This window comes from Schistocerca cancellata, chromosome 4 (genome assembly GCF_023864275.1).
Source record: "Schistocerca cancellata isolate TAMUIC-IGC-003103 chromosome 4, iqSchCanc2.1, whole genome shotgun sequence".
NCBI lineage: Eukaryota > Metazoa > Arthropoda > Insecta > Orthoptera > Acrididae > Schistocerca > Schistocerca cancellata.
This window is the reverse complement of record NC_064629.1, coordinates 803621677-803640428: the sequence shown is the minus strand read 5'-3', so window position 1 is coordinate 803640428 and position 18752 is coordinate 803621677. Positions and strand designations below refer to the sequence as shown.

The 18752-nt window shown below is 38.6% G+C and overlaps 1 protein-coding gene across 1 annotated transcript in view; it reads right to left on the bottom strand.

The window, feature by feature from the left end:
- Window positions 1–2914, bottom strand: part of LOC126184730 (omega-amidase NIT2) — a 53565-nt gene extending 50651 nt beyond the window's left edge. The window contains exon 1 of the mRNA XM_049927267.1: window positions 2660–2914. Coding sequence (XP_049783224.1) covers window positions 2660–2672 — 13 coding nt within the window. The 5' untranslated portion in view covers window positions 2673–2914. The remainder of the gene's footprint in view (window positions 1–2659) is intronic.
- Between the last annotated feature and the right edge of the window lie 15838 nt (window positions 2915–18752).

Below are 18752 nucleotides of genomic sequence, written 5' to 3'. Positions count from 1 at the left end.
TGTCTGTCCTCTCAAGCACTAATAACATGGAAACACTGGCATTCTGCATGACATTTAGTATGGCCCCCTTCAGCACATTGACACCACATTCGCATGACACTTGGGCGTTTCAACCAATGCGAGGAGTAACATGGCAGAATGACAAACCTCTGTCTTGATAGGCAATGATTCTGCCACTATTGAATTCTGACACATACGGTTATACATTTCTCCTTCTTACGTGAGGCCTAACTTGATGATCTCACAAATAACCAACTTTCAAATGTGATTTCTGAATGACAAACCTCATCTTATCGTCTATAATGTAATTGGCATTACTAAAATTTACTTTCTGTTGAAACGCTCATTATATCTGCATCCAAGCATGTAGTACACTTCACACCAATTTGAAGTTTGTTGTATGTTACCTTCAAGGAACTGCAATTTTAATGGCTACTGGGGTATATACCTTTGCTACCATGCTTGTAACTGCTTTGACTGCAGAAACACTTCAGCTCAACTAATTTTCTGAGCAACTAAGTATGACATTAGATTCAAACTATTCGCTCATCTGTTTATACATACAGTATTTTATCATCATTGATATTATAGATATAAGTGAAATAGGTTCATACTTAACCGGGGTGCCATGTCTCCTTTCTTGTCAACTGGTTTGACAACAGAAATTTTCAATAATTATCTTCATTTAATATTTTATTAACTATTTTAATCAAAGAGATTACACTGTCTTTACTTGGCATATTTGATGATTTGAGAGGATATAATTCTCTCCTCTAGAATTACTTAGCTTAGCTACTAGTTCATGGAGTACTTTATCTGTTACACAAATCCACAAAAAATTGTTTATTGTTTATTACTGGTAGTGTGTGTGTCTTTCTTGCACCTGAAATGACACTGTCATCTCTTTGTAAAGCTCTAGCACAGAGTAAAGGTTATACAAGGGCTCCTAGACAGGTCAGAATAACAAAATATGTACACATTCACAAACTCTGGAGTTAAGGTTCTCTACATTCAAAGAAAAGTTACTGTGCTTTCATATTTAGAAATTCTTGTACAGAAAAAAAAACAGTTCTTTATGACAAACAGCTTTAGTTTGCTCTTTAATATTGACTTTGGAGTAATTTGTACTACTTCTAGTGTGTTATGGCATATTTTAACACCACAGTAGAGTACACTTTCTTGACAGGATGATGTTTTGGGAAACAATTGGTAGATATTTGATTGTCCTCTGGTACTATAACAGTGAATATCATCTTTTTGCTTTGTTTTACAAGTTTTCATGAGATAGTTCCAGTTGAGTAAGTGTGTTTCATGGATAACAACACGTGAAACATTTGTAACACCAACCTCAGTCAAACAAAATTCACAATATTCAACTTTTTTAAAGCCATAAATTACCTTCAACACACTGTTTACATTCTAAATATGTTTATGCCCTGAGTATCATTTCCTCAGATCCATAAGGAAGCAGTGAATGGAATTTTGGTTTGCTGAATTCAGAGATCCAAAATTTTATTAGGGCACAGGTTTCAACAATTTTCTCTTTAATGTTCCTTGGATATATTTATTTGTTTTTGAGCAAACTGATGCGAAGTTAAAGCTCACATTTTTTCAGTAGTTACAATTTGTTTGTTTCTGATGGAATACTCATAAATTCAGAATTTAATACCCTTTCATCAGCACAAGATAGATGTGCACAATATATATAGAATACGTATGCCTTATGACAATGGGGTCTGTAGATTTTAGAAGTCAGCAAATTCTTGAGAAACTGTATATTTGAGTGACAAGTGGAGAATGAACATTTTTAAGTGAAGAACATTTAGAATGGTGTATGCCTACTTTATCGTCACAATTTATTTGTTTCAATAAATTGTAACTGAGCAAAAAAGTTACTAGTGTGAATCATTTACAAATTACAGTACAACGTAGATATGTTAAAAATGTGAAATTCAACAAAGAACACTCAACTTGTAAAACCTTAACACACAACCTAAAACAGAAAGTAAAATAAGACACAACTTACGGTACATGTCTGCCTAGAAAAAGGTCATATTAAAAAAGGAGCAATACTGAAAACCCAATAACAATATGTAAGATTTTAGATGAATTCATATCGCTACATTTTTCTTACTTCAAAAATGATGGAAGAGATGCAGAAGAGGAATAGTGCAGAAAAAGGACTTGTATAGTCAGGAGTGCTTCAAACAGTACTGTTGAACAAATAATACAATTTCAAGATTGTTTCTTCCTTACGTTTTTATTTTCACTTTCAACTCTTGACGATGGATAGAGCGAGAAATGAGATGGTACTGATATCAAGTTACGGCATTTGTGTATGGCAGATTCGAGTCAAATTATAGGTGCCCGAACTGTATACTTGTAATAATTTTTTCTGGTAGAATGTGACGACCTATAATGTAATTACACGTAACTGCACTTCTCTTGTCAGAATGTACGAAGAGATGGTCAAGGGCTTGAAGACTACAACGTACACATAGTTGATTATAAGCCTTGATTAAGGAACGAACTTGTCGAGAAACCTACCGCCCTAACTGAACATAAATGGATGCAACACACTAAAAATGACGCCAAACACCAACTGCATCATTGTTGTACACAAACAGAAAGTATAAGGATAGAAACAAATTTCTCTCACTGTTTGAAGACATCGTTGAAAACTGCCGGCGTTAGATGCTACCTTCAACCGAATTCGCGCGTTTCTGACAACGCACGATATGCAGGAATGACTGGTAAACAACAAAATCCTCTAATAATTCTGTTATCTGTTTAACACGTGACCGTCAAAGTTCAATGTCAACTGCACAGCTGGAAGAACACAATGTTTTGAAGAACCAAGACCGAGAATCCACTAGCTATTTCATTTATTACTATCTACGCTCATGGAAACAAACATCCAACCTTCCGTATAACATTTATATTTTTTATATAATCTAATCATTCTCAATAATCATGCGTTATCACACCGCTCGTGTGCTTCTTTTTGTAGTTGGGGCGATGTTAATTCGTAAACACTTCAATCAGCTGTCGTATCTTTCTCGCTGAACGTCTGTAGTGTGTGTTTAATGTTGCACATACTGTAGCATAGATAGCGCAACCTCTATTTGGTATTTGGCGCTTGTTGAAATTTGTGTGGGGGCGGTTTGAAGACGTGCAAATATATCTAGAAGAACTATAACTTTAAAACGAGAAGAATACTCCAAATTATTGGTCATAATATCGTATCTGTGGTGCAATGGACGCTGTTTTGTACAGAACATCAAAATATCAGAAGTGTTAAAGGTCTCCGTAAACGCGCAAGCCTGTTTGTCAAATCAGCCCTTGCCTAGCCGCGGATTTGTCAAACAAGTCCGCACAAGTAAAAAGTATGTCAGTTTAACAATACTCTGAAGCAGACGCTGTTCGTGTTAGCGAGTCGTTTGACAGTAGTGAGAACAGCTACAAATGCAGACAAAGCAGTCCCGGCATTGACTTTGGTACTGTATTTAAAGAAGAAGAAAACGAGACGTTGGTCCAGGGAATGCCTTAAAATAAGAGAGAGATTTACCTATAAAAATTTGCTAAAGGAAATATTACTCTCAGAACCCTATGATTTCATCAGCTTTCTTCGAATGGACAATTAAAAAACTGGTTGAGGCTCTCGAAAAGAGGAAACTTGTCTGTTAAATTCGCTCTTATATACCCACCGCTGTGTCAAACAAGCCCGTACCCGTGCCAAGCACGCTTGTCTATTTAACGTTACATTTGAAGCAGGCCCTTTTCGTGTATACTGTATTTTGACACTAGCGGAAATCGCTACAAACGCAGAAAATGAATTTCTGACATTGACTCTGGCACTATGTTTAAAGAAGCAGAAATCAAGAGCTGGTCCAGGAAATGGTTTAAAATGAGAAAGGAATATATGCATGAGAAACTATTAATGTCAGTGTCACACTCGGAACCTGATGATTACATCAACTTTCTGCGGATCGACAGTGAAACTTTTAATAACTCGTTTAGACTTGTTTCACCCTCACATTGAAAAAGAGGACAGAAGATGCGAAATTTTATTCACATCTACTTGCTCCTCTAATGATAGTTCATTTACGGACGCAGGTTCGAATCCTGCCTCGGGCATGGATGTGTGTGATGTCCTTAGGTTAGTTAGGTTTAAGTAGTTCTAAGTTCTAGGGGACTGATGATCTCAGATGTTAAGTCCCATAGTGCTCAGAGCCATTTGAACCATTTTTTTGATAGTTCATTAAAGTACCACAACGTAGGGACATACAACCCACATAGTCAGTGGAAGAACCGAAGAATTTCTATTTTGTTTATTTCATTGCACTCCCGCTTGTATGTTATGTGTTAAATAGTGATTTTGTTGCTGATTACCTCGGCGTTGAGCGCCTGTAAGCTGCTTCCTCCAGTGATTTTGTTCATAATCTCTTCTTGCGTAATATATGGCTCGGAAAGGTGTGACACCTCTGCCATTTTGGTAATCGTCAGTGCTATTTTTATATCCTTTATCATAATTAACATAGTTGTGGAAACTCACGATACAGTGAGATAAATTGTAATAAAACGATTTTTCACTAAACATATTGTAGAGTGCAAACTTTTTCGTGGACTGATCACAAGGCCTGTCACCAGACTACACTGCCGCATGGCCCAGCTCACTGACAAAGGGGGAGAGCACAGATTAAATTAAATCAATCATTCTGACTTCACATTCGGGTTATTAGTTAAATTACCTTTCATTTGACACACCTCTCGATCTAATAAAATAATTATCTCAAAGATCGTTACCTTAATCTCCAGTTATACAACCTCAAATTAATTTTCCCACTACGTTTTGGACCACTGTCAGCTTGTCTAAGCAGCAGACCACGGGCTCGTGGTGGCGGACGAATTTTCAGGGTCCAAATTCAATTCATTCTACAAAAACACAAGACTGCGAATATCTCCAAACGCTAGCCCGCCGTTAGTTTCAAATTCAGGCCACGGATACTCGCCGCGGAAGTGTACACTAGGGCCGGCCGTTTCCGCGGAATTCTCGCCACAGTAAGAGCACCAATCTCTGGGCCGGAGTTCTGACCAGTTCACAGGGGTGCTAACGGTAAAAAGCCCCATTGGTTGGTTTGGCTATACGTCCATTTTATCGTCGGCGGATGCGTACTTTGTTGAGGTTCCTCGGCCAATAAAACTCACGAGAGACTGCAAGTGAAGCCAGCTGGTACTAGTGTTGCCAATTTAGCGACTTTGTCGCTAGAAATGGCGACTTTTGCCTTCGTCTTAACGACAAAAAACACTTTTTAGCGACAAAAATTATTTAGCGACAAAAATTGTTTAGCGACTTATCTGACGACTTTTGGAGTACTGACGACTTTTGAAGTACAAATCAAAACTATCTTGGGCCAGTATTTTCATTAACAAAACTAAGATTTTAACTATAGAATGGGTACTACACTGACTTTGTTCTAGATTTACTAAGTTAAATGAAGTTCTTAGCAGATCATGTAGCATTGTTCAGCATTTAGGAAACCTGAATGTGGGAATTGCCTACAGAGTAAGAAAACCTTGACTATAGGACAATTCATTATTCATTACCCACTAGCCTGTTATCGTCGATAGCGTATCGATCTATAATTCATCAACTTTTGAACTCCCTTTATTTTTCGAACTGACACAAAACATACGTAATATTAAGTATAATAAAATACATTTCTGTCCAGCAACCTCTAATTTTTCGAAATGATAACTCGCAGTCAAATTATTACCACAAGCACAGTGGTAACGCAAGAACAATTCGGTGGGGTATCTCAGACATTATTACGATTTAAACAATGAACAATAAGACTGATATCGAGTTACCGAGCGAGTAGATTGTTTCATGACCTCTAGTTCGCCTGAGTTTTAATGTATTTTCAGTGATTATAAATTGGTGAAACTTATGTTGTGGTGGCTTACATAATGGATTTACCGCAGAAGAAGAAGCAGTACGCTCAAAAATATCGGGATGCGTGGGAAGCAGAACCTGAATTCAATGGATGGCTGAAACCAGTCGTTGGAGACTTATCCAAGGCAAGATGTCAAGTATGTGCAACTGAGTTTTATGCTAAATTGTGTGATATTAGAAAGCATTCGAAAACTATTAAGCATGAACAAAAAATTGATTAAAAAGAACACAAACCACCTTACCTGTGAAAATTGTTCCGAAAACTAGCAGAGTGGAAGGCGCCCTTTCTTTATTTATTGCTGAATATTGTTCTATTGTAGCTGTAGATCATTTAGGAATACTGTGCAAGAAGGTGTTTTCTGGTGATAAGGGCGCTAAAAACATGCAATTACATCGTACAAAGTCCACTAACATTATAGCTGAAGTTTTGGCTCCATATTTTACACAATCATTGGTTGAAGATATAGCTAACCAAAAATACAGTGTACTAATAGATGACTCCACAGATGTATCAATATCTAAAATGCTAGGTTTCGTTATACGGTACTATAGTGTAAACAACCAAACCATGAGATCAGCATTTCTCAAACTTGCTGTAGTAGAAACTACAGATGCAAGAAATCTGGTTGCTGTTCATGTGAATTCTTTGAAAGATCTCAAACTTCCAATCGCTAATATGGTAGGAATTGGCACAGATAATGCTTCTGCAATGGTTGGAATAAACAATGGGCTTTTCGAATAACTCAAGAGAGAATATAGTTTGAAGCATTTGGTATTGATCCGTTGCATTTGTCACTCTCTTCAGCTTGCAGTTTCGCATGCCTCAGTGAATACCATACCTATAAACATAGAGTTTCTTGTACGAGAAACCTACAATTGGTTTTCCATTTCACCCAAAAGACAAGAGGAATATAAAAAGGTTTATGAGACAATAAATTGTGGAAAACAGCCACTAAAAGTTTTGAAGGTGTGCGCAACATGTTGCCTTTCAATTGAACCAGCAATACGAAGAATTCTGGAGCAGTGGGAAGAACTAAAACTACATTTTTCACTTGCCATAGTTCAAGACAATTGTTACACTGACGATCTTTTGTATAAGATGTATTGTGACGATTAAAACCATCTTTACATGTTTTACCTTAAACATGCTTTAAAAGATGTACAAATAGCAATAAAAGCTTTTGAAGGAGAAGACAATGACCCCACTAAATTACTAGATACACTTGTATTTCTCATGCAGTCACTCGGACGAAACATAGTTTTTCCAACTGTTGATTTGTTGACAACACCAGTTCCAAGCGAATGTATATATGCAAATCCGAACCTTAGCTTTATGTTTGAACAGAAATTGTCTGAGTCAAGTTTGTGTGAAGAAAATAAAGTTTATTTGAAGAAGAGATGCATCCAGTTTAGTTTGAAACTCATAAAAGAAATTCAACAAAGACTGCCAAGTAATGTTATGATCCTGAAAAAAAGGTCAGTGCTGAATGTTGAAGAAACACTAAAAGTGAATAAAAATAATGCTGTAGCGGATGTAGCCAAGGAATTGGTGGCGATTTCATAGATGGTATGCTGCAAGAATGGCATAATATCAACTTTATTAGGTGGAATAACACTACTAACACTGTTCGATTTTGGAGTGAGGTTTTGCAATATAGAAATGCCGCAGTGGAGAATCCTTTTTCTTTGATTTCACAGCTAACAATGACTGTTCTATGCCTACTGCATTCAGATGCAGAAGTGGAAAGAATATTCAGTTTTATGAACATTATAAAAACTAAACAACATAACAGATTATGGTTAAATACATCTAACGCTTTGATCATATTGAGAGACCAGCTGAAAAAACAAAATAAAGATTGTGCACCTTTTGACATACCGTCAGATGTATTGGAGCTTATTGGAACAAACAAAAGTTACTCTTTTGCGACAAAACCAGTCGAACTACAACATTATCTTTTGAGCGATGTTCAACCCTCTATATCAACTGCAGTTCTATCAGAGCATGAAACAGAAGAGTTATTCGATCTTCTGAGTGACGATGATGAATAGCTCACATACCGGTATGTATATATTTTGTAACCTAATTTGAGTTGTTGCTTTCTTTTGTTACAAATATAATTGCATATTTCTAGTATATTTGACTACTGTGATTGAAACAACAATTTATGTGTTGCATCAATTATGATAACATGTTTAATTAAACGTTAGCGTATTTTATATGTATGTTGTTGCAAATGATGTGTCATTTAATTAAGAATTAAGACAATATAGCAATTACATATGAGACAATTTTTATTAATATTTTGTTACCCCCCCCCCCCCCCCTCCTCAACTCCCACTGGCTTATTGCACCATTCACAGCATGAAATTTTCAGTACACCCCTAGTAAAATCAGTTTTAGCGACTTTCTAGCGACTTTGGATATTGAATCTAGCCACTCGGGTTTTTTAGAGTTGGCAACACTGGCTGGTACTAGTAAAATAAGTGGAACGGATGTGAACAGCTAAGATGGTCGTCAGCTCGGAGCCAACCGCCATCTTGGGGTCGGTGATCAAGTTTAGTACACCGTTTTCCGCGGTGGTCGCTCCACTCGCGAGATGATAATAAGTTCTATCAGTACCTACATTCAGCGGCATTCGGGGCTATACTGTTTGTCGTTCGGCACGCCATAGACAGGGTGCGATTTACCGTGATTACTGGGCTTCTGTTACCTTTGTTGCCGATAGTAACATTCTCTGTGGTTTATCTCCTCTCACTCTTGCATAGTTCAGGAGCTGAACCAAGCTAATTCAAGGCTTTACTATCATTTTCTGTGTAGTATTCCCGACCTTCAGAAAGAAGAGACATGAATGGCTTCTTATAAATGTACTGTCATACTTGTAAATCAGGATAGCTTACATTCCCTTTGTGTGCTACTTGAAGTACAACATACTATAAATTTACCCAAAAAGATGCATTTTCTCTGGTCTGTAGCTTTCTCTGTTGTCCCATTCATTATTTCAATTAACCATCAACTAAATCTTTCCTAGAAGAAAAGAAGTTCGGTGTCAGCCGCGGTTGGGACGCCGCCTACAGGTAGGTGGATGACAGATCTGCCAGCTTGCAGGGAACAGAGAATTCGTCTGCTTCACTAAGCACGTTAATTAAATTCATTAGTTATCATGCCAACGTTTCTTAGCATACCACTAATGGCTACAAAATGCGGCGAACCCTCGACACAAACAACTTCCGCCATCTTGTCAAACCATCCATCAATCAAAATTCCTCACACACTTTTCAGACACGCTCTATGCTTGACAAGCACGTCAAACAGCACCATACGCAATTAAATATTTGGCAAACATAGTTAAGTTTGACAAATGTTTAATCGATTATGGGGCCCTTTACAGGCCCTTCACGAGACGAAAACAGAGAACAGCAGCAGTGGCCTTAGTGGCCTGGCAGTAAACTTTGAATATGAGAAAATATGGTGCGAAAATCCGTATTTTTAATTTGAAAAACGGAATTTAGGTGCCAACATATTTCATTTATATTTACATTTAGTTCCCTTACTAACTTTTTCCTGGAGTAATTTGCACAACAGATCAAGAAACGAATCAAGTTAATAACTATTTAAACAATTCGTGGTTAAATGTGGGTGCATGCTGATCAATTACACATGAGCATAAATAATAGAAAAAGTATTTTGCATGATAATAGAAGTAATAATTTTATTCAAAAAGACAACACACACTGTCACATGCCTGGAAATAAACTTCTGATATATAGCACACCCACGATCTATTTAGGGAGACCCTGTAGTTTTCAACCATATTGTTGTAGTGGAAGATAGTTTGTTAATTAGACTTAAATCGCCAACTGCCAAGGAATCTGTATTTGTGAATCTGACTTATAATAAGTATTCTGTTGCAAAAAGGAGTGATCCTGGTGTTCTGGGCAGAGTGTCATTTTGTATGAAATGTGTCCATAGGCCCACAGTTGGAGAAATAAGAAATGAAGTAAATTAAAATCAGGCTGAGACAGCATGCTATGTGGTACGCTTAATGGAGTACAGTGGTAGTAGGAGATCTGAAGATAATTTGTTAAACAACCTGATACCAGTGACAGCAGAAATGTACTTATGATTGTGGCATATAATAAATGTTTTGTAGAAGAAAATATGTAGATCTAGTGACTATGAAAGTTTCAGTTGCCTAGTTACTGTGTATCTGGAGTTCCTTTAGGAGGTTAATCACTGCACCAACAAGAACACAGGCAGAAAAAAAGAGTTAAAAATGTAACACATTCGTTCAAATAAATTGAAATTTTAAGTTTTAGTCTATTTTCGACACAAAAATGTTCAGCCAGCTATGTTTTTTACATTTAATGCTATTGACAACTTCTTATGCTAACACAGAGCATGTATACCAGTGAACTAACAAAAATACTCTGGTTCAAAGACATTTGATGTAGAAGATTGTGTACACCTGAATTACAACAAAAGTATCAACATGCAGGGAAGCCTGTACATTGACTCAAAGAACTAAAAACCTTCAATAATTTACAGAACGGTGAGAGCTGTGTTTAAAGCTCATTCACTAACTTACAAAACAAGCCATTTGAATTTTCTGACTGAATCACAGCAAAACGTGAGTATTCAGTTTGGTAATGCATATTGAACCACCACCGAGTAATACCAAAGATTGTTGGAAGATTGCATTGGCCTGTGTGTGATCTCATAGAGCACATGTCACCTAGAAGAGCGTTCAGAAATAACCAAGAGTGGTCACACACAATTCTATATGTGGTTTATTCTGTAACTCTCTAAAACAAATTTCAGAATTGGTGCTCTGAAAGTAGCCACCGAATTTCTCAAAAGAGAAATCAATAAATGCAGTGATTCATATCTACAAATCAGAAGGCAATGAAATGTGGGTGTTATGAAGCAATTAGGATTTGTGAAGCTAATCAGAAGAAGAGCCAGACTTCGCCCCCCCCCCCCCTCATGACAAAGGTAAATATAACATCACTGAATTTAATGACAATACACAGCCTGGTCTGAGAGAAATACAGATCTATGGCCCAAAAATCTAGTTGAAACCATTATGTGGTAAATGGGGCAGTGCTTGTATATGGGTGCATAAATTCGACTGGAGTGGGAAATCTGCATCAATTTTAACATAAGTATTCGTCCATACAGCAGAGATTAAAAATTTATCTGTCTGAATACATCTTTGTTAAGTGTACAAACGTTTTTTATATCCAAGATAGATGGCTAATTAATATTTTATGTTATTGGATGTAATGTGTTTAGTTTTAAATTAGATAATTTTGTCCATCTACTATTGTAATTATAGTCATTATTCTTCTTGAAATTTAATGAACTATTTACAACAAAATTTTATGAGAATATATGTACAACAAAACTATATTTAGAATTGTCTATGATATGATTGTAGCTGAGTACCAAATATTATACTTACTGCACTCTTTTCATCAATGGAATATATTTTTTCTGTAGGTTAGCTACCCCAAAAACAATTTTATAACATATTTCTGAATTTAATCAGCAATACATGTAAATAATTGATCAGTTCCAATCCCAGATTTATAATGACATGAAACATAAATTAGCAACAGTGAATTGTTTACGAATCATTAAAATTAATCTTTTTTCAGTTTAAGTTCTGATCAACACACTGATGATTCCGCCATAATTATTAGCTCTACCATGTACTATACTTTCCATTTGTTTTGCACCCACTGATGTGCAGAACTGAATATAATGTACGATTTCTTATTTTTTTTAAAGAAAAGTTAAAGCAGAGGCTGTTAGTGGAAACAACATTGAATGATCTTTCAGAGAAATAATTTATTATTTCTTTTGGTATGATATATCTATTGAAACCGATTATAATGCTATTGCCATCTGGAAAAGGAACTAATACTAATAGTTGCATATTAATTGAAAAGTCACCTATAAATATGGGGTTGGATCTAAGCTATTGTCTAATAGAATTGTGTTGATGATTCCACCAGAGGCAGAGGTATCTCCCTCTTTACATTTGTTGGGATATACAGCACAGCATCATACATTGTTTTCATTAAATATAGTGTGTCCATTAATTAGCTATATCATTAATGCTATAAAAACTCAACTTTTCTAACAAAATATTGATTTACATGGTGAAATACCTTGTACAGGTCACAAAGTTCACTAAAAGTACAGTTCTGTTGTTTAATAGCTGTAAAATTTGATAATGAAATGTGTGAATGGTATCATCAATCAAGCAGGTTAACTTCTTATGAAGTATGAGAACAGGTATAAAACATACTTTCTATAAGTAGTTAAAAAGCAATATTTACATGTGTCATGTGATTAACAAATCAGTAATTGCTTTTCAGCATCGACAGATGGTGGCACCCATACTTCGATTTGCATACTAGGTTTAGTTTATGAACCTACAAAGTCTCAAATTAATTAGTTTCCACATATCTGATGCTCATCAAGTGTCACAATGTTCTTTCCAAGACTAGAGGGCGGCAAAAACACGTCAACAATGTAAAAAAGTGCAATATTTACATCAAGTATCACAGTATTATTTTCCACATACACATATACCCATCAATTCGGTGCCTAAAACATTATTGTGTACTCTAAAGTAAGTACTCCAATACTGTTTTCATATCTAAATAGTTACAAATAATATGTTAAACAGATAGTTGACATTAGAATTTAGGCCTAAAAGATCGATGTCACAAAACTTACCTTATCGATCTTATAACCACAAAAAATACATGTCATCTTAACTACTACACTAAGGAGGCAAGCACGTAAACAAATAGGCAATCTCAATTATTGGATTCCAAATCTAATTAATTAGGCCTACTTTTTAAATCACAATAAACCTACAAATTAAATATTTCCACAACCAAATTGCTTTATGATGCTTTTTCAGGTATTACAATGGCCTGTCCACGTCTGAAATACGCAAAGAGTGCTGAGAAAATTCTGTTGGTGATTTTTAGGATGTACTGTCATCACCTTCAGTATATTCAAGTTATTCACTAATGTTTCAACGCCAGTTTAGGAGGTAAGGAGACAGCGTATCATTAGGAAAGTATAACTGATGATATTGAGTGGCAATTATTACAAGCCAGACGCTGTGACCAAGCGGTTAGAGGCACTTCAGTCCTGAACCGCGCTGCTGCTACGGTTGCAGGTTCGAATCCTGCATCAGGCATTGATGTGTGTGATGCCCTTAGGTTAGTTAGGTTTAGGTAGTTCTAAGTCTAGGGGACTGATGACCTCAGATGTTAAGTCCCATAGGGCTAAGAGCCATTTGAATTATTACAAATGATTAGGTCTAGTCGAGGTTAAGGGCAAAAACTAACTGCTGCAATCGGAACTATGGCTCTCTAAAACGTTTATAGACCCTATCTCCTATAATCAACTACTGAATAACACTATCATGTCAAAAAATTACGCAGTGTAAAACACCAACTCACGCAAAATAGTCAAACATGACTTTACGAAGGAGTGACAGAGTCATATCTCGAAAGCAAATTCTTCGATAAAATTATCTATCATTTATCGACTGCAAGAAAGAACACATATAAGTTGCATACAAGTATAATTACAGACCTGGAAAATCGGAACTTTGCGTCACAATAAAATTGTAAGATTTTGAGCACAATTTGCAAGCACAATAAACCCGCAGATTTAATACTTTCACTTCTAAATCGTCTGTATTACTTACATGAACCTTCAAATTAAATATTTCCACATCTAAATTGCCTGTATAACTTATTAAAATAGACAGAGCTTGCTCGCTAGCGATACTTAAATAAATTATAGATTATAGATGAGTGTAAATCGATCTTTATGTAATGCATTAAATTCATCTAAATACTTAAGAAAATGGTTGTAAACATACACATGGGCATCACTGCTGGTTTGACTTACAGCCTAAAGCGCAATGTGAATGAGCAAAATAAACAATGACAACATCTCATGCTTAAGTTGACACATTTTTTGGGTAACTTGATTCAGTTTTGGGCTGAGATGATATATTCTGGGGTACACTGATACATTTTAGGGGTAGGGACAAATTAAAATATTTTTCGGGTAAGTTCGTACAATTTGAGTGTAAGTTGATACATTTTTGTTCAAAGTTGATATATTTTTTGGGGGAAAACATACATTTTGGGGCAAATTGGTACACGTTTGGTGGCCAATTTGCAAATACTGCTTTATGTAATTGTTTGGATGAACATGGTGCAAAATATCAGAGGGAAATATATATATATATATATATATATATATATATATATATATATATATATATATGTGTGTGTGTGTGTGTGTGTGTGTGTGTGTGTGTTTGTGTGTGTGTGTTCATCTCAGAGAGGGAGATCTAACGATACCACACGCGACTCCCCTAACCACACCCTATGCGTGGGTGGTGGGGGCAACTTTGAAATCTTCAATGGGAATTACCATTTTTTTTTATTGTTGGTTACGATTCTATGGCAAGATCTAGATAGCTTTTGTCTGAAGCATTTTCTTCTTTTCGCCACAAGCGGCGCTGTAAAAAAGAGGAATAGAAATGGGTACACAATCGTAATTCAATTTAAAATTAAATACTACTCAGTGGCCCTTGAATATCCAGTGACACATGGGACCACATCTACATCCTGCGAGGGTATAGCTCTTGAATATCCAGTGGCGTGTGGGGCCACACCTACATGCTGCGAGGGTAGGACAGGTGAGTATTTCATAACTTTTAGTTGAAAACCCCATTTGCAACATTGTAATCCTCCAGCATATGGAACAGGGTATCACCTTGTCCTTGTAGAAAACTACAACGTATGATAACAGGCAGTAAACTGCAACCGGCTCTCATGTATCGTGCAGATGTAGAAAAGATGGTAGTTCTAAACGTTATGATACTTGTGCAGTGTTTACTGCCTGTTCACCTACCTATCATTTGGAGAACAGACATGCAAGTTGATGATGAATGTTGCAACCACAGAAGAAAAAACTGAAATAATCCTGATTTACAGAGAATGTAGGAAAAATGCTGAGGCTACTTTTGTGTTGTACACCGAGCGTTTTTCAGAGAAATCTCATTCTCATTCGTTCTTTTACAAGTCAGTGAACGCATTTATGCCTGACGGCAGCATACAGACCTGCAAAACAGAACGAAGCAAACGTGTTACAGAAGAAGGTACTGAAATTGCTACACTAGTGGCAGTGTACTACAACCCACGGATAAGCACCTGGCAATTACACTGCGATTCTGGTATTTGCCGAGGTACTACTTTCCAATGAGTCTACATTCACAAAACATGGTAATGTTCACTGGCATAACATGTATTACGGGAGTGTGGACAGTCCCTGCTGGTTATGACAAGTTGACCATCGACGAATGTATGGTGTGGCATCATAGGCAACAAACTCATTGGTCCGCATTTTATCGACGACACGTTGAATGGACGCAAATATCGAACTTTTTAGGAACAGGAACCATGGGTACTACTGCAGCATGTTGCTCTAGACGTTCAGCAACCTCTGTGGTTTCAACATGACGGCTGCGCAGCACCTTACGCAACTGAAGTACAGGAGATGTTAGACTGTGTTTACACTGGTTGGTGGATTGGTAGAGGTTACCCCATCAATTGGCCCGCTAGGTCGCCGGATTTTACGTCGCGAGATTTCTATCTGTGGGGATATTTAAAACGTAAGGTGTACCAGCTTGTGTCAACAGGTCATGAAGACATGATCGACCACATCACAAACGCCTGTGCTGACATTTGCGCATATATGCTTCTGTCCTGTGTACAGTCATGTAAAAAGTGGATCATTAATTGTACTGAAATTGGTGGTACTGCGTTTGAATACTTTCTCTAATTGGAAAAGTAGAGTACCATTCACCTTGAGCCATGGCCACAGTGGCACGTCGAGTAGTCCACTGTTCGATATGTCAGAGGAATACAACGTTGCAAATGGGGTTTTGAATTAGAAGTTATCAAATACTGGTCTGTCCTACTCTCGTAGCATAGAGATGGGGTCCCATGTGGCATTGGATATTCAAGGGCCATTGAGTAGTATTTACATTTAAATTAAATTACGGTTGTGTACGGTGCCCATTTCTAGTCCTCCTATCACAGGGCCAACTGTGGCGAAAAGAAGAAAATGCTTCAGACAAAACGTTTGTAGATTTTGCCATGGAATCATAATCTGCAGGTTCACATTGAAGTTTCCCACCACCACCTACTTATTGGGTGGAGTGGGAGGTCGACTGTGGTGTCATTGGATGTCCCCCTTCGAGACAAACAAATTTGAATTATAAAGTTGGTGCGTTGTGTATTTTTCAATAGATATTTCAATGTCTTCAGTTAACATGAACACACTGTATATATCTGTGTGCGTGTGGGGGGGGAGGAAGAGGAAATAAAGCTTTCAACACACAATTACTGCATTTCTTTGTGAGAGAGATATAGTGTGCAAAGAATACTTTTTTAAATTTATTTGATTTATTGAAACTAAATTCTAATTGCGCTGCCTTATTTCAATACTACCCTATGAGTGGTTGGATATGAGGAGAGGGAAAGAGTACAAAGCACAACTGGATTAGTTAAGCCAATTTTCCAAATGTATTATGTTCATTTATTGAAACTACAATGTATTCTGAGCAGCCGCTTCTTGTTAATAGTACGCTGCGATTTGCTGGAGAGGAAAGGGGTAGTGGTAGGGGGAGGGGAGCAGAAGGGGATAACGATATGGATTGACTATGTCATTGATAACAGAAGGTGGGCTTGATGATGTTATTACTCCTTAAATTCCAAAGAGGTCACACGAGTGCTTTCCTTGCATTCCATAGTGGATCGAGTAACCTGCTCATAACTACACTGAAGCGTGAAAGAAACTGGTCTAGGCATGTGTATTCATATACAGAGACATGTAAACAGGCAGAATACGGCGCTGCTGTCGGCAACAACTACACTCCTGGAAATTGAAATAAGAACACCGTGAATTCATTGTCCCAGGAAGGGGAAACTTTATTGACACATTCCTGGGGTCAGATACATCACATGATCACACTGACAGAACCACAGGCACATAGACACAGGCAAGAGAGCATGCACAATGTCGGCACTAGTACAGTGTATATCCACCTTTCGCAGCAATGCAGGCTGCTATTCTCCCATGGAGACGATCGTAGAGATGCTGGATGTAGTCCTGTGGAACGGCTTGCCATGCCATTTCCACCTGGCGCCTCAGTTGGACCAGCGTTCGTGCTAGACGTGCAGACCACGTGAGACGACGCTTCGTCCAGTCCCAAACATGCTCAATGGGGGACAGATCCGGAGATCTTGCTGGCCAGGGTAGCTGACTTACACCTTCTAGAGCACGTTGGGTGGCACGGGATACATGCGGACGTGCATTGTCCTGTTGGAACAGCAAGTTCCCTTGCCGGTCTAGGAATGGTAGAACGATGGGTTCGATGACGGTTTGGATGTACCGTGCACTATTCAGTGTCCCCTCGACGATCACCAGTGGTGTACGGCCAGTGTAGGAGATCGCTCCCCACACCATGATGCCGGGTGTTGGCCCTGTGTACCTCGGTCGTATGCAGTCCTGATTGTGGCGCCCACCTGCACGGCGCCAAACACGCATACGACCATCATTGGCACCAAGGCAGAAGCGACTCTCATCGCAGAAGACGACACGTCTCCATTCGTCCCTCCATTCACGCCTGTCGCGACACCACTGGAGGCGGGCTGCACGATGTTGGGGCGTGAGCGGAAAACGGCCTAACGGTGTGCGGGACCGTAGCCCAGCTTCATGGAAACGGTTGCGAATGGTCCTCGCCGATACCCCAGGAGCAACAGTGTCCCTAATTTGCTGGGAAGTGGCGGTGCGGTCCCCTATGGCACTACGTAGGATCCTACGGTCTTGGCGTGCATCCGTGCGTCGCTGCGGTCCGGTCCCAAGTCGACGGGCACGTGCACCTTCCGCCGACCACTGGCGACAACATCGATGTACTGTGGAGACCTCACGCCCCACGTGTTGAGCAATTCGGCGGTACGTCCACCCGGCCTCCCGCATGCCCACTATACGCCCTCGCTCAAAGTCCGTCAACTGCACATACGGTTCACGTCCACGCTGTCGCGGCATGCTACCAGTGTTAAAGACTGCGATGTAGCTCCGTATGCCACGGCAAACTGGCTGACACTGACGGCGGCGGTGCACAAATGCTGCGCAGCTAGCGCCATTCGACGGCTAACACCGCGGTTCCTGGTGTGTGCGCTGTGCCGTGCGTGTGATCATTGCTTGTACAGCCCTCTCGCAGTGTCCGGAGCAAGTATGGTGGGTCTGACACACCGGTGTCAATGTGTTCTTTTTTCCATTTCCAGGAGTGTATATAAGACAACAAGTGTCTGGAGCAGTTGTTAGATTGGTTACTGCCGATACCACGGCAGCGTATCAAGATTTAAGTGAGTTTGAACGTGGTGTTAATTGTCGGGGCGCGAGCGATGGGACACAGCATCTCTGAGTAGCCAGTGTACTGCGAATTCGGCAAAACATAAAATCTCCGACATAACTGCTGCCCGTAAAAGATCCTACATGAGCGGGACCAACGACGACTGAAGAGAATCGTTCAACGTGACAGAAATGCAACCCTTCCACAAATTGCTGCACATTTCAGTGCTGGGCAAGCAACAAGGGTCAGCGTGGGAACCATTCAACAAAAACAGCATCGATATGGGCTTTCGGAGCCGAAGGCCCACTCATGTACCCTTGATG